The following is a 16,178-nucleotide window of genomic DNA, read 5'->3' as shown; positions in this document are numbered from 1 at the left end:
AGTTAATTAGATTTTAGCTAGAGGCTTACACTGGGATTGCAGAGGAACATAATCTAAAGAAAACTAGTGCTTGAACTCCAAGGAGATTCTCTTCTGAGATCTATTTTGTAAGGGACTTAGTCCTGGATTAATTTCTGCATATACTTTGTGCTAGCTTTGTTGAAAGCAGTACACTTGTAGATACCTGGGATTTTGACATCTGCCATCAAATAACCTGGAGGAACAGAAGCCTGGGAGTGGAACTTGTGGGATGCATGCTAAGGGAATCATCTTAAACCTCAAAAGACCTGTTTATAGCAGAAACAATAGCTACTTGTACTTCCATTTTGCTAGGAGAAAAGTATAAAAGCAGGGATATATAGGAACATCCTCTTAAATAAGTAATGAGGTAGAGTGGCTTCTAATTATGTAATTTTAAATCTTAGCATTTGAATAAGTGTGACAAATGCGTTAAGAGAAAATACATACTTTCATAATCAGGAAAGTTAAATTGAGGGTGACAGCAGAATGTTTAGTGTTCAGCAATAGACATCAGTGATGAAAGTAACAAACCTCATTTCCCTTGTAAGACTAACTATTTGTGAACCTGCTATATTAAAAGCACACTCTAGTTCATATTCATTGCAGGCTGTATTCAGCTGAAATATTTCTTATCCAGAGATTAACCTACTTACCCAAGACAGCTGTGTACGAGCTGCATCAAACACCTTTCAAGAGAAAATGATCATACTAAGTCAGTTAAACCACATTGAGTAAAATCTAGTCATGTCAGACTTAAAATGTTGCAGAAAGACGTACTTGGACAAGACTGATATGTAAAAAAAATTGTACTTGATTCACTAATAATAGTCCCTCTAGTTTTATCCTATTAATGCTCTGCTGACCCAGTACAGTCAGGCATCAAATATGCTGTTCAATCATCTCTTACAAAACTATCCTGGCTTATTTTCAGAAAGATGTTCCACTCATCTGACTTTTCTGGTTTGTTTTAACATGCCACACTAGTATGCTGATGTTTTATAAAAACATGGCTGCTCTAAAATATGCAAAGCCTGTGCAGAAATAATAGGAGCAAGGCTAATACAATTATCAGCTTATAAAACACCACAGCTGGTATCATTTGCACAAGTTCTGCCCGTGCTGAGAAGATTTTAATGAACCTGCCCTATTTGGCTACTGCACATGTTCCTGGCCTGTCAGTAATTTCTCTGATCAATACTTGATATGACTACATGGCAACAAAGGACAGCTTTTCTTTTCCTTTCTAATTTCTTTTGTTCATTTGCATAAATCACAAAATAGAAAATTTAAGGTTCCATTTTCAACGGTACTTTTTTTCACTCCTTAGCATTTTTTTCACTTTAATATCAATATATGGCCATATAGTTCTTTCCTAATCTGGGGAAGTCTGGAAGCCATCAACTATTCCATTGTTGCTCATGAACACTACCAGCAGAATGAAAACAGAAATCATTACATAAAGCAGCTTGCCAAGAGAGGAGGGTGTTTTAATTCCTTTATCTTTGTACTGGCACATTGAAAGAGCAAAATATTTTGTTTGAAGACATCTAATGAGAAGGAATAAAGCCTTAAGTAGAAAAAGAGCAGGAAAAAAACTAGAGTGAATGACTTAAGACTCCTAACTTCTTGTGTATTTGACGCCTGGACTTCAGAAGACTGGCTTGGCTAAACAGGGGCCTTACAACAGCATTCCAGTGCAAGACAGGAGGTAAAATCAGGGATAGGCTGCAAAGAAGGTATCTAGAAACATTACTCAGCCATATAGAGGTTGACTTAGGAGAATAAAAGCTCACCTACAATTTAAATGGGCCAGGATGTCGAGGGCAACAAGAAGAGCTTCCACTGCTACAGTAGTAGCAAAAGACCAAACAAGCACATGCTGGGATGGATTAGGCTGTGATTTGGGGTCCAGCTCGGCTGCGTCCCAGAATGCGGAGAGCTGGATAAAGTCATAGAGAGACTCCCCCTCAACAGAAAACTGGGGAGCTCGGATCCTCCGCACCACGGGGGGGCGCTAGCACACGACTCACGCTCCCACGGTGGAGCGCGAGGGGGCGGGCTCCCGGCCCCGCCCTCGTACGTGCTCCGGAAGGCGGCCTGTGCGCAGGCGCGGTGGCAGCGCGTGGCAGGCATGGCGCACGGGCTGGATCGCGCACAGGTACTGCGGGGCGGCGGGCGGGAGCGTGGCCGGGCCGTGCTTGGCTTTAATCTCGGCTGCTGCCGGTGTTGCACCGTTGCAGGTGAAGAAGGCGGTGGAGGCGCTCCTGGCTTTCGCCAGAAGTAAATCCAAGGGAGGCCCTCTGCTCCTCAACGAGAACGAGAATCTCCATCTGCTGGTGACGGTCTGGAAGGTCCCGCGGGTGGCACAAGTTATCCAGATGTAAGGAGTGCGCCCTCGGCCCTGCAGTGATAGGGGCTGCTCGTGTCTTTTGGGTTGGAAAAGCGCGCTGTGCTTGTAATGCGCTTCAGGGGGTGATTGGCGCTGGCCTGGTGGGTGAGGCCGCTGCTTTACACGCACACTACACACCACATTCGGGTGAGGGGAGGCTCCGCTGTGCCTGCTTCGTGCACGCAGGGAGTACCGAAGCTGTTGGCTGTCACTTGCAAGGTGTGTGCCTTTCAATCCTGAAGCTCAAGAAAAGGAGTCAACAGCTTTTTTGTCCTAGGCCACGACCAAATCACTAGAAAGGACCTTTCCTCCTTCTTAAGGTGCCCCAATTCGAGTATGAATTACAGGTTTTCTTTCAAACTGTAGCCATGCGATACTGAGAAAGTTTATACCTGTTTATCTGACACTGCAAAAGCATATTCACTACTGAATGTATTCGTGGTGCAAAGAAAAGAAAGCATGGTCCTCTTCCTCCCCCCAGGACCTGTGTTGTAATGCAGGGCCCCTGGGAGGCCAGGTGAATTCAGTGTGTGTGTCTGGCTGAAGCCTTGTCTGTGATTCTTCTCCTTTTACAGCTCTAGATGCTTTAAAGAGTGTCTAAGTTCCACCAAGGACATTTAGCAATTAACAGACCAGAATCCAGATACACAGCTTCTCTGGAGTGCCTGTTAAGGAGTAATGACCTTGCAGGGTAGACCTAGTTCTGGAAGAAACTTCTTTCTCTTCTTAGGCATTCCCTGACCCTCTCATGTTCGCATTGTAGACCACTGCCCCATGGCATTCGCCCAGAAACAGCTGAGATTTGCCTGTTCACAAAGGATGAACCAAACTTATCAGCAGAACAGACTGAAAATCTGTACAGGAAACTTTTACTCCAGCATGGGATCAGAAGCGTTAGCCAGGTAAGCAACTGGAAATCTTGCAGTGTAAAAGAATACTTAAATTCTTTGTAACTAGGTAATTATTTTACTGTTGTCTTTAACCCTGATTTAGATGTTACCATGTCCTGAAATTCTGATTGGTAATTTGCAGTTACTGTGCAGGAGATCCATGTTCAATTCTTAAAACAAGTTCTGTGTTCTTTCCCTACTGATAGTCTTGAGCATTATAAAGAAGTGCACCAAGATTGACCATCACTTACAGAAGTCAGTTCTGTGCAGTTCTAAGAAGTGTTCTAGACTGTGTTTTCAATTGTGTGGACTAAACTGGAGTGAATGAATTGTGTGACTTGTGTTGCAGATCATCTCATACAAAACTCTCAAAAAAGAGTATAAAATGTTTGAAGCAAAGCGTCGCCTCCTGAACAGATTTGATCTGTTTCTGTCTGATGACCGAATTAGAAGGCTCTTGCCCTCACATCTAGGAAAACACTTTTATGAAAGGAAAAAGTAGGTCTTTAAATTCTGTATATCTGTTTTGCCATATCTTTTTTTTTTTTGAAGGTTAGATTCTTCTTGGTAAAGTTTTGGTAGGGTGGGCTTGGGGAGGAGATTGATTAATAAATTAATCAAAAAAAAATTTTTTTATTGGGGTTTTACTTGTTTTGTTTTCTTAATTACCGTCATTTCTTTTTTAGGGTACCTTTATCTGTTAACCTGAAAGCCAAAAATCTTGCTAAGGAACTACAAAAACACATCCAGGGGACTACACTCCCAGTGACCAACAAAGGGTGCTGTTAGTAAGTACGAGCAGATTAATACTTCCCTTGAAGGATGGTTGTACCTTAACTGTAGAAACTTTAAGTGAGTTTCTTTTATTCCATTAAGATGTGAGTAAAAGAGGTTAAGGGTCACTACTCCAGATATGGGCCATTTTGAACCTTAATGTGTATAAAGAAAGTAGTTCCACTTAATAAGTAGTTCTACTGTAAAGCTTTACTTTTTGTCTCCTTTTCCTTATGCCTCAGGACTTTCCAAGCACTTGTCACTGTCAAACAGCATGTACAATCTTAGAAAAATATTACTGTTAAATTAGATAAAATCAGTTTCCGAAATACTCTATTTTTGTAACACATTTTTCCATTTATTGTGCATCTAAAAAGGTCTAAATTGGCAATATGAGGGAAAATAATGAAGGAAATGGGGTTGTGCTCTCTACAACTGTCTGAAAGGAGAGTGAGGTGAGAAAGTGGCTGGTCTCTTCTCACAAGTGACAGGACAAGAGGAAGTGACCTCAAGCTGCACCAAGGGAGGTTTAGATTGGATATTAGGAACAACTTCTTCACCAAAAAGGTAGCCAGGCGTTGGAACAGGCTGCCCAGAGAAATAATGGAATCGCAGAGTCCCTGGAAGTGTTCAAGGACTGTATTGATGAGCCCTTAGTGACGTGGCTTAGTGGTAGACTTGGCAGGCCTGGGGTAACAGCTGGACTTGATGATCTTGAAGGATCTTAGTTCTGTGATTCTGTGAATATGCTTAGTAATATAAGGCACAAGTTGCATGACCACAGAAATGTTAGTACAGGTAAATCTATTCTAAGTGTTACTACAAAGACTTCTGCAGTAGCCAGCTGTCCTTTATGAAAGTTAATTGCAGATAAACAGGTGCTTTTAATTTCTAGGTATGCCTACAACCAAGTAACTTGAAGCATGTTTATTTTGTCCACATATAAATATTACTGTTCATTTCTTTCAGTACAGCACGTGTAGGTCACACTGGAATGAAAGTGGATGCGATACTAGATAACATCGTTGCAGCAGCTGAGGTGATTGCTAAGAAGTTACCAAAGGTACTGCAGGTTGATTGCATTAAAGCCAAGTCTGTTCATAATTCAGCCTTGTTCTTTCTACGTCATGTACTGGTTTTGTTGTTGCAGAATTGGAAAAATGTGAAAATTCTTCACCTCAAAACACTTAAATCAGTTGCGCTGCCGATTTACACTGCAAATCTCTCCAACTTGGATGAGCTTGACAGCCAGCCATCTCTCAGGAAAAAGGAAGCAAAGGTAACAAAAATTTCTTCATACTTTCTGTAAAATCAAAGTGGAACAACCAGTTCTTTGGCTTGCTTTTATGCATTATAGTGTCTGATGTGTTGGGTTTTAATGTTTTAGCAGTTGATTCCAGGCATTTGTGGCTACAAATAGGTTAGGTGCTCCTGACTTTGAGTGCTTCAAATAATGAGTAATACAAATGAACAGTGGAATCTTCCTGATAGATTGGAAAGCAAACTGGAAATAAATATGTTGAGCATTTCTAGCCCTAAACTGTAGGGATCTAACATTCAGTCTTAAAACTTCTGCTTGTATTGTTTGTTTATATTTGCCTTCTGAAAATATATTCATTAATATATACAGGGATTCAGACTATGTGCCATTATTTGTTGGCTAATCAGTGGCATCTGGATAATCCACAAGCTCATACACTTATATGGATGGGGGGGCCCTCACATACTTTAAAAAAAATAATAAATAAATAGTTACTCCTTTGTACTAAGCTCTGCTTGTTATGTTCTTTTGTGTAAAATAGATTTGGAGCATATATACTCAGACTGTAATCTTGACATTATTGTGCATTTCCTTACGAGCTTTTTATAATAAACTTCTGAAAGTATTTTACATATGATTGACAAGTTTAGGTTTATTCAACCACACTATTTCAATTAATGTTGCTAGACTGTCTAATTTTTAACCATATTAAAACAATTACACATTTAAAAATGTATAATTGGGAATTTGTCTGAGATATATTTCCAATTAATTCTAGAAGAGAATGAGCAAGAAACCAAAGAAGGCAGCTAAAAAACAGAATTCAAGTCAAGTCACTTCGACAACTGAAATTAATGCTGCTGCTATTCAGGAGCCTGTGGTAAAAGAGAAAGTAGGAGTTGTCCAAGAAGCAGGTGATCATAATGATGAAGAAATTCCTCAACTTGTGCCTATGGAAATAACGAGCTTAGCTGAACTGAAGGTAATTATTTAGTAATATCTAGAAACTGCCAGTTCAGTTAAAACTAAAGGTTTTGAACTGTTTAAGTCTTTTATTGCTTCTTAGTGAACAATGTGTGTTAATATGCTTGAAGTGAACTGGATTTTTTGTGACGATATAATGAAAGCGACTGTTGAGTGTATGAGAGGGTGCTTTGGGAAGGTAGTTAGTTTGCTTTGGGCTTAGGGGTTTTTTTAATATATAATTAATTAAAATTTTTTTTTAGTTAACCCCTCTTACAGACAGTAATCTGCAACATTAACAATCACATAATACAAATTGAGAGCTGGCAGCTTGTATGAAGTACTCTATGGACTTAACTGTTGCCAGTTTTGGAGATGATGTGGATCGTGTCATTAACATGTCTGCAAAACTCCCAGGCTGATTATACTCACTTTTAATAAATATCTGGAAAAGATACTTGGATTAATAAAACAGTAACACTTAGAAATTCAAATTAGTTGTACTGCATTTGTGATTGGGACATATTCTTGAACTCTTAACTATGTGCTACTTCAGGAATACCCAAATTAAAATTATGATTACGTGCAAGTCTGCCAAAAAACCTCATACAGCTTCAAGCTGCACTCATGTATGACAGGCCTACATTAATGCATGTGATGTCATCGCCAGAGGCCTATTTCCAGAGACCAGGGAGAGATATGAATAGAGTTGGACTGTATGAATTGTGCTGGTGAGAGCAGCCTTCTTTCATGAGGGCCAATTGGGAACACATGATGAACTCCAAGGAATACTAGGCCTAGTGTCAGTCTCTGTGTATACAGCTGGACTTCCAATAGAGCTGATCTCTACCCAGTCTATTAAGCCTGGAAATATGTCAAGAGGAGGACTGTGGTTTTAAGCTAGCGGAGGTCAGCGACTTTACTGGTCAGGGGGATTCTTGCATCTGTCAAATCTATTTACTTACTTTTTTTTTTTCTTTTCATTATTTTTATGACTTAGCTGTGTTTCACCTTCTGCTTCCAGAGTGAAATGTGAACAGATTATTTCAGCTAGGGCACTGTTCAATTTATAAAAAGCATTTGTCTTTTATAATAGTTTTCATTGATGCTGCTTCCTGGAAAAATGTAAAGATGTTTCTTAGGTGGAAGGTTAACTTCTGTGTCTTAAATACAGGCAATGGAACAAAGTCTAGAAAAAGGTGACAGCGTGGTCAAGAAAATGAAAACATCCCTTGGTAAGAGAAAGAAACAACCTCCAGCTCTGGAGACTCCAAAACATGAAGCCGCAGAAGAGTGTGCAGACTTGCAGACAAAACAGAAAAAAACCAAGCAGCTCAGCATGCCAAAGGAAGCAATAAAAGAAAAAGAGACGAAAAAGACTCCCAAAAAACCTGAAGCGAAGTCTTTTGCACCATCCAAAGCTGGCAAATTGATCCAGTCAGCCAAGAAGTCTGCAAAAACACCAAAACAAGCATCAAAGAAAGTGCGCAAGCTACAGACACAATGAGGTGTTGTCTGTTTTAACACATTTTATATAGTCATTCACCAGCATCATTTAGTAAAAAATATATTGATGAAGTAGAAAACGTTAAGAAAATCCTGTGCCAAGAAGTTTTTTTTTCTTTTTACTGAGAAGACCTGTAATGATTCAGTTATGTTTCCTTCTGACTAATGAGCTGGAGTAAATAAACTCAAATTGGCTTTATTTCTTTACCTTTTCATCCTGGCCCCAACTAAAAGCATTCAAATTCTTTTAAGTGTCAAAGGGCAGGGAGGGGGACTATTCCAGGGGAAAAAAGCTGAGATATTTTGTAACTGATATTTTCCTGAAGCACAGCTTAGTAGTGAAACAGACAAGGACTGAAGCAAGATGCATGCATCTGTTCAACATGGGATTTAAAATGTGAAATAGCTGCTACTATTTTTTGTTAAATCATTCAATATTATGAAAGCAAGTTGACATCTATCAATCTTATTCCAGACATTTAAGTCCGTAGCCTGATAACAAGCCAATTTTAATGTGATTATTAGCTATTTTTACCTAGGGTATTTGTGTGTTGGGTTTTCTGGTTTGGTTTGTTTTAAAGGACAGACAATTTTATCATTGTATGCTTTGACCATTTATACTTCATGGCATTAAGCAAAATCTCCTTACCTTCACTTTTGGGCTTTATTTCAGTTGAGGAGATCCCTGGCTGCTGGTCACAATTCTGCTGTTTTCTTCCATCTGAAAACCACCAAAGGCTGTATGAATTCAGGTGTGCCAGCCACATGAACCAGTCCTATAAAGGCATGAAAAATATATTTTGCCAAACTGAAAGATGATAGATTTGAAATTTTACAGAATGACCGAATTGTTGCTCACTGCATAATTACTTCATATCTTTCTCAGGATGACAATACAAGGCAGTTTTGTGACAGAGGAGGGAGGCAGAGAAAATAAGCTTATTTTCAAACTCATTTTGTAAGAGTTTATTACATCTTGTGCCCTAGGGAGAGAGAAGTTTGGTGTACGCAATAAGAGTGTCACAGTGCTAGAACTATGACTTAAATAGCTCTTTTTCTAAATATTCTTGTTTAAGGTTATTAATAATGATTTCTGTTTAGAATTCCTTCAGTATTTGTTATTCTCTTGTAATTAGATCTGTGTTCTCACTCTATCAATCTTCAGATTAAGCAAAATAGTCATGATTATTTCTTTTAGGGTTGTATATGATTATTAGAATTCCTACTACTATCAGGCTGTAATCCTAAAATTAGCTTGACTTCCTAAGAACTATTCTGATTCTAATAGAATAAACCCCTATGAACAAAGCAGCTTTATGAACTTCACTCAAACGTGGATAACTTTCTCTTACACTTGTGAGAGGAAAAAAGTTAGGTTATTTAACATTATAATGTGAGGCAGAAGTGGAACCAGAAGTGTTTTACTGATGCTAATTTTAAACTTTAAAATCCAAAAGATAACCCAAAATAATCAGAAAGAATGAGAGCATAGGCTTTTTGGTATCACAATTATTCTCAAGATAGAAGTGAAATGAAAGATAGTTTATTCTTTAAGTACTTAGAATGATTTTAACTTTTTTATTTTTAAGAGAATTTCAGCTTGTGTTTTCCTAAGGACATCTTTTATGTAATAATGTCAGTAACACAGGCAGTCACTAATCAAGAGATGGCTTTACCTAGTCTTGATTCTCAGTGTTCAGCAGGAGCAGTGTTAAGTGAACCAAATGCTGTGATAGGAATTGAGTCTAATAGTAAACCAATAGGCACTCATTGGCATTGGAGGAATGGTCTTCCTCAGCAGTATCATTTTCACACAGTACTTCCACACAAATGTGGAAGCTGCATATGCTCTTAGGCCTGTCAGATTTCCCATTGGCTTAATATTTCTACTTACTGGAACAATGTGGTTTACCACTGTTAAACAATCTGTTAGATATAAGGGCATCATGAGAATATGTGCAAGAGAGCCAGCAGGCAAACGTAGTTCTTGGGCTTGAGGGCTTGAGAGTGTTAAGGAATGTACCAGGTCACTAAATTACAGGAGTGAATCAGAATATGTATCTTGCCTTTTACTTAACTCTTTTACTTCCTGGATTTTTCATCTTGCATTCACTAGTTCCCTGCTTGTTAGCCTCAAGCTCTATTTAACTATTCTTTTTAGGCCAAATTCCTCAAGGACATAGTGTGTATGACTTTGGAGATGCACATTATAACTGTCTTGCAAACCTCAGTTGCCCACTATAATAGCTGCCTCCTCTTGCAGGCATGGAGGCCTGCAAGATGTACACTCATCTTGAGACCACCCTCATGAAGTGCCACCCTTCTAGGCTGTCTGAGGAAAGTACGGCACAGACCTTACCCCTTTTCAAGGTCACACTGCCTCAACTGCAACCAGGTCCAGCTGAGTCTGTGACCACTGCTTGGAAGGAATGCCTCAGGTCCAGGACGGTGGTGGTCACTACAGCTGCTCCTGCTGTTCTCTCACGAAGTGGAGCAACACCTGAGGTAGATCCAGCCATGCCAGCCACCTTGCCAGGCAGGGGCAGGAGGAAGGGGCCTGTCAGAGGGCGTCCAACACCACTGGTGGGGGAAGGCCAGCTGTAGGAACCGGGTCTCGGCAAACGAGATGCCAGACACCCCTAGAGCGGCTTAGGATAAGGTGGGCAGTGCCTGCTGGGTGCCGGTAGCCGGGGCTCTCCGGGGTGCCAGTGCTGAGGACTGTGGCGTTCCCGCCTTTCCCCTCAGCGGCCGCCAGCGCGTGTCGAGAACCCCTCCGCCAGGGGGCGTGGCCCCGCGCGCAGGTGCAGGAGGGGGGCGTGGCCTCAGGACGTGCCCTCAGGTGCGGGAGGCCTGAGGCGGTGGCGCCGCTCCCCGCCATGGCGGCCCCCGGCGGGCTCGGCCGCTGCGTGGCCGCCTTCTGGCTGGCGCTGGTCTTCGACGCCCTGGGCCTGGCGGTGCTGCTGGCAGGCGTGTTCGCCGACGTGTTTTTTTCCGACCTGCTGATCTACGCGGGCGGCATCGGCATCTTCCTCAGCCTCATCTGGTGGGTGTTCTGGTACGCGGGCAACCTGGAGGTGCCTCTGGAGGAGCTGCGCGACGACGTGGGGCTGGCGCCACCCAAGGTCCGCAGTGACAGCCTGCTGCGGCGGCTAGTGCACGGCTTCAGCCTCCGACTCTCCAACACCTTCGCTTCCGCGCCGCGCTCCAGCGGTGCCGCCGCCGGCGACCTGGAGCTGCAGCGCGCCGGGGACCCCCGGGGCCGCCCCGCCGACTCCGGCAGGTGAGAGCTGGGAGGAGGCCGGTCCCTGGCACGCACCGGGATGGGTCAGGGGAAGGAAAGCTGGGGCCAGGCAGGAACGTTAAGCTTGTCTAGAACGTGAGAAAGCTCTTACCTGAGATTCCATTCAAAACTTGTTCTGTTAAACAGCTTGAAAAAGTTGTGGGGAATCTTTATCCACCCAGGTGATGATAGAAATAGAGAGAGACAGCCACAGTTTGATTAGGCAGGACACTTCCTGTAGACGTCTAAGAATGGAAAGGGCCAGCTGAAGTAGAGCAAGGGTGAGTGTGGTGGAGTTGGCATGTGGAGAGCTCACTTGCAATGTCTGTCAGGTTGCAAGCATAGAAGCCATGAGGGTCTGAACTGGTCCTGAAGATCAGTTACTGATGAAGAGTTACTGGTCCTGACAGTAACTCTAAATGCTGCTAGAAGTAAGTATAGGGTAATGAAATAGCCATTAACCATGACCCACATTGTGCTCTCGTGAGGGGAAGCTCCCTCTTCAGCAACATGAAACGTTTCTTTCTTGGAGAATGGCACCAAAAAAAGGTGAAATGCTGACTTGTGTTTACTTAACTTAGGGGCAGAGTTGTAGCTTACAGTTTGAAGCATAAATGTAATCAGTGGTTGAACTACTTGTCTTGAACCTCAGTCATCTGAAAAAGATGTGCTACTATTTAGTGTGCAAGGACAGTATCTAGGTCCAACTGTGAAACATGATTTGAAGATCATCAAGCCTTTCAAAGTATCCCTAGTGTATAATAATAATACTATAATATAATAATATGGCATGTTTGTTTAGGAAGAAAAACATGCTTAATTCCTTGAAATTGGGGGTTAGGGGTGGGAAGTCGAGCTTTCACTTCACTATGTAAAAAAATCCTTTTCTGAAGGAATTGTAAAGACAATTTTGCACTAAGTGTCCGAACTATTGAAGGATTCTGAACATCCTGCGGTTCTGAATCACTGTGTACAAGGTCAGCTTTTTCTGCTGCTCCTTGAGACTAAATCTTGAAGCTACTGTTGGTTACCGGAAAGTTCATGTGGAAATCATCGTTTTTTCATAACAGCCATAGATTTTTCTTGTGTGGAAGTTTTAACAGGAGGGAAATAGCATTTAGATAGCTATTGCTGAATAGAAAACTTGCAGAAGGCGGAAAAGAACAGCAGCAAGATTGAAAAGATTTGGTACTGCTATTTGGTTTATTATTAACTATTTCTGCAATTAGAAAACAGGCTGTTGAAAATGAGTCATTCTTCACTTTTCAGATTTTCTTTTTTTTCCCTTAAATGGATTTAGAATTGACAGAGGTCCATATTTGCAGGGAAGAAATTACAGCTGTAAATGACCATGCCTAACCTTTTTCATCTAAAGGTTATGGCAGCTATAGGTTCAGTAGGTAATAATGCTATCTCTGTAGATGGTACTACTTTCAAAATGTGGTTTTTGTTGTAATGAACTTCTAGCAGTGAATTTTATTTTTGTTCAAATTAAATATTTTATTCAAAAACATTATTTTTGAATGTTTCTAGTCTTGTAATTGATTTTAATTAGAAATAACCTATGGTTTATTTTTTCCAATAAAGGCAGATATATAGAGTGCTTTGTTACAAGTTCTTCCAAGTAAACAGCAATTGCTAATGCTACAGTAAATGAACTCTGGTACAGTTGCACTAGTAACTGTAATTCAGAAGGAACCAAACCAGGAGTGTATAAGAGTTATGTTACACATTCTAACAAAACTCTATGATTTTAACTTTCAGCAGTTGCACGGCCAAAGGTAATGCAGGGTTTCCTTTTGAAGTAAGTTCATCTGAAGTACCTTATACCTTCTCATAAACAGCCATATGAATCAGTTCATTTCTTACTGACAGACCAAATCCTCTCCCCATCTGGAGATATTTATGAACTTAACCAAACGGGTTAAACATATTTGGGCAGATACTGTCAAGAGAGAGGAGGGGGAAAAATCAGCACCATCGCACACACAAAAACCAAAACAAAAAGCAAACAAACAAACCAAACCAAACCAAAACCCCCCCCAAAAAAAACCAAACCCACACCATACTGGCCATTAGAGGAAAAAAAAAAAAAGTTTCCCAAGTTATTAACTTCAAAGTTCTCTTAACATAAAAAAAGCAACATTACAAGTGTTTAGAAAATTAACTGTTGCCTAAATAAGGAAGTTTGTTACAGGAGCTATTAATGCATTCTTGTCATTTTGATAGTTTTCTGGTTCTTGGTATTAGTAACTTTTTGAAGTTATTAATGGAATACTATATGCTGTTCCCATTTCCTGTCTTAAAAATTATATAGATGTAGTGGAAGTGAATGGGAAGGGTGAGAATTCTCAAGATATGGAAAGTTTCTATTAAAGGATTCTATTAAAGGAATAACACATATGTTAGGATCCTTGAGCCTGAAAAGAGATGCAGAGTATAAAAGATTTTGGAGGTCTATACAGTGAGAAGTGCTATGGAAAAGGTACCTAGGCAATGCCTCTCTAAAGACAAAGCAGGCACCAATGTATTGTCACATGCTGTGTAACTGAAGCATGAGGTTATTTGACATGGGGCAGTGTGACAGATAAAAACAGAAGGGATGCAAAGATAGTATGTTTGGCCCAGGAAGACCTGGGGCAGTAAGTGCTGTTGAGATGATATCCTGAGGAGGTACTACTTATGTGCTTGGCACTTGGTCACTCTTGAAGATCAGGTGTTGACTTGATGGGTCTTTTACTTGGGTCTCAATTGGCTGTTAAACATGAGAAGAAATACTTTTAAGACTGACTTCAAATAAGAGCTTGGAGTTATATATGATCACTTGTTCTAAGACTATTTTAGAGTAACCTTTTCTTAATATATTGTCTTCAGGATCTGTTGAAGATGCGACTATTGAAGTTACTGCCTCTAAAAGCGGAGGAAATGCTGCAACTTATGGAAAGAGAATTCCCTACTCAATGCAGTAGGATTCTCTCATCATGGAATAATCTCTGCAACCATTGTGGACTCTATAAAATGGACAAATAGAGCCATATCTCTGCCAAACGCCCGTATTTCAGCATTGGACTGGATATGTTTTGAAATGGTGGGAAAAAACCACAAAACCCCCTAAATTAGATCTCTTAAGAAGTGAGAACTAAAGAAACAAACCTGATTCATGGAAAAATCACTGCAGCTTGTAATAGAGATTTTATTATTATTTTTTAATAATCTGAGAATGTTTGGATAAAAAGCTCTTGCACAATGAAAAGCTCTTGCACTGTTTTACCAATGTCTAGAAGTTAAACTTACTGTGAATTTTTATCATGCCAGTGCAATACTTTTGTTTGTAAGGGTGCTTCTGAAATATCTATGTTAAACTACTGATGCAAAGTTGCAAATATAGTAAAAGTTGTTTATAGTGTAAATAACAATTTAGAGTGACTCTTGTAAATTTTCATAATTATTTTGGAATAACTTGGAGTTTGAGATTTTTATAAGTAGACAAGTAAAAGTAATGATGATATTGGCACATCAATACATTCTTCATAGTTACAAGTGATGTAATATGATGACTAAGAAAAGGTAGTTTTAGTGCAGTGATGTTGGGAATTATTTTCCTAATGTCGAGTCATTTGAGGAAGGGGATACCACCAAAAAAATCCCCTATTGATTAACAAATACTCTGATGCTTCATAAAATATTAATGAATTTACACTTAGATTTAAGTGAAAAATAGCACTTGGGGAAAGTTTTATATTAAAGGTAATGATACCTGCAATTCTTGTGTGGAGAAATTATTCATGAGTTCCTCTGTTTTTGAACTTACACGAGGAGTTTGAGTCCACCATTGGCAAATATGGGTAGGTCTTAAAACTTTAATGTACGACTGGTTTTATGCCACACCTTGTCAAATACTAGAGGTGGCTGTAAGGAAAATGGTCACTAAGAATACTGTGCTCGTACTTCCTTGTGAACTCTTGCTATGTCTTTCAATGTTCTCTTGTGTATTATTGGAGTAACTGCTTACTTTTCTATGCATATACTGATTTTTAAATGTTCCAAATGCTCAGTTTTTCAGCAAGGTTAGATGAACACTAAACTTGTAGGTCTATAACATGATTTCTTTTTTACTGACTGCAGTTTTTAGGAGGTGTGTGCAATTGTTTCCTCCTTTTAGAGGAGCTGCAATGTGACACCACTGTGTTGTTACAATGATCTGATTGAAAAAAGAAGCCAAACCAGCTCGTTCCTTAAAGCCTATAGATCCCTGTTTCCGTGTCATTTGCAAGATTGTCGTTTTTCTGTTCTGAACAGAAAGAGCTGCTTTTTCTGATTCCTCATAGTTTCACTTGTAAACTCAATCATGAGATGTAATGGTTAAGTGGAATGATTAGTAGCAGCTATAAATCAAACAGAACATCTGCGTGCATCCATTCATGTACTCAGTCTGGTGAAATTTTTAATCATAATGGCAAGTGAATTGGGCAGGGCTTTGAGTTCACTGTAGATTACAATGTAATTAATCTTTAATCCAATATCAAGACTTTATGATTGTTGCATAAGATAGTAGTTAGAATGGTGCTGGCTGTTGCAATTTCACTCAAAAAAAATTACTTGGGATTCAAACATTTACAATTGGAACATTGTATGTGTTAAAAATTTAGTATAGGAGCTGACACCTCAGTTTAGGAGGGCGCTAATCATAGAGAAGTGCTGTAATGTTACTAGTATGGTGTGTGTAAGCAAGGAGATAAATACTTGCTGTGGGACAGTGTAACTTGTGAATTCTGATCCTTTCTTCTTGAAAATGTGAATGGTTACTGTTTCATGCAGTCTGTTGGCCTTCTAAATAAGGAAAGCTAATACTAAATAGAAACTGGCAGCTGAATTATTAGCAGTTAAACATTAACAAATATTTTAAACTGTTTTAGTCTCCTGGTATCCTTATCAGTTGTAGCTCAATGCAGCACAAAGTCCACTCGAAGAACTTCTATATTGTTGATTGGAAAGAAGCTCTTCTAGGTGTTTAAGACTGTTTGCTGTTGTGTGAATACAGAGCTTTGCATGTAAAGCTAGAACTCCTTTAGACTTAAAGGACAGTCCTATGCA

The 16,178-nt window shown here is 40.0% G+C and overlaps 2 protein-coding genes across 4 annotated transcripts; both read left to right on the top strand.

Annotated features, from left to right (window-relative positions):
• The first annotated feature begins 2,136 nt into the window (after positions 1-2,136).
• RSL1D1 (ribosomal L1 domain containing 1) lies at positions 2,137-9,126 on the top strand. 3 transcript variants are annotated; one of them, XM_080619566.1, is made up of 10 exons: positions 2,137-2,179; positions 2,262-2,401; positions 3,141-3,312; positions 3,650-3,798; positions 3,987-4,088; positions 5,044-5,137; positions 5,225-5,353; positions 6,114-6,317; positions 7,473-7,806; positions 8,478-9,126. In XM_080619566.1, the coding sequence occupies exons 1-9, from the start codon at positions 2,153-2,155 to the stop codon at positions 7,803-7,805; spliced, it is 1,350 nt and encodes a 449-aa protein (XP_080475692.1). In that variant the 5' UTR covers positions 2,137-2,152; the 3' UTR covers position 7,806; positions 8,478-9,126. The 3 variants fall into 3 exon arrangements, with proteins under 3 accessions (XP_080475692.1, XP_080475693.1, XP_080475691.1); XM_080619567.1 differs by lacking the exon at positions 8,478-9,126 and having other exon boundaries at positions 3,174-3,312; positions 7,473-8,003; XM_080619565.1 differs by lacking the exon at positions 8,478-9,126 and having other exon boundaries at positions 7,473-8,003.
• Positions 8,486-14,841, top strand: LOC308222049 (transmembrane protein 238-like). Its single transcript, XM_080619568.1, has 3 exons — positions 8,486-8,556; positions 10,068-11,084; positions 13,959-14,841. Exons 2-3 carry the CDS (start codon positions 10,681-10,683, stop codon positions 13,966-13,968), a joined length of 414 nt encoding a protein of 137 aa, XP_080475694.1. The 5' UTR covers positions 8,486-8,556; positions 10,068-10,680; the 3' UTR covers positions 13,969-14,841.
• Positions 14,842-16,178: the final 1,337 nt, after the last annotated feature.

Source organism: Psittacula echo, assembly GCF_963264785.1.
Source record: "Psittacula echo genome assembly, chromosome: 5".
Taxonomy (NCBI): Eukaryota; Metazoa; Chordata; class Aves; order Psittaciformes; family Psittacidae; genus Psittacula; species Psittacula echo.
This window is presented reverse-complemented; position numbering and strand designations above follow the sequence as displayed.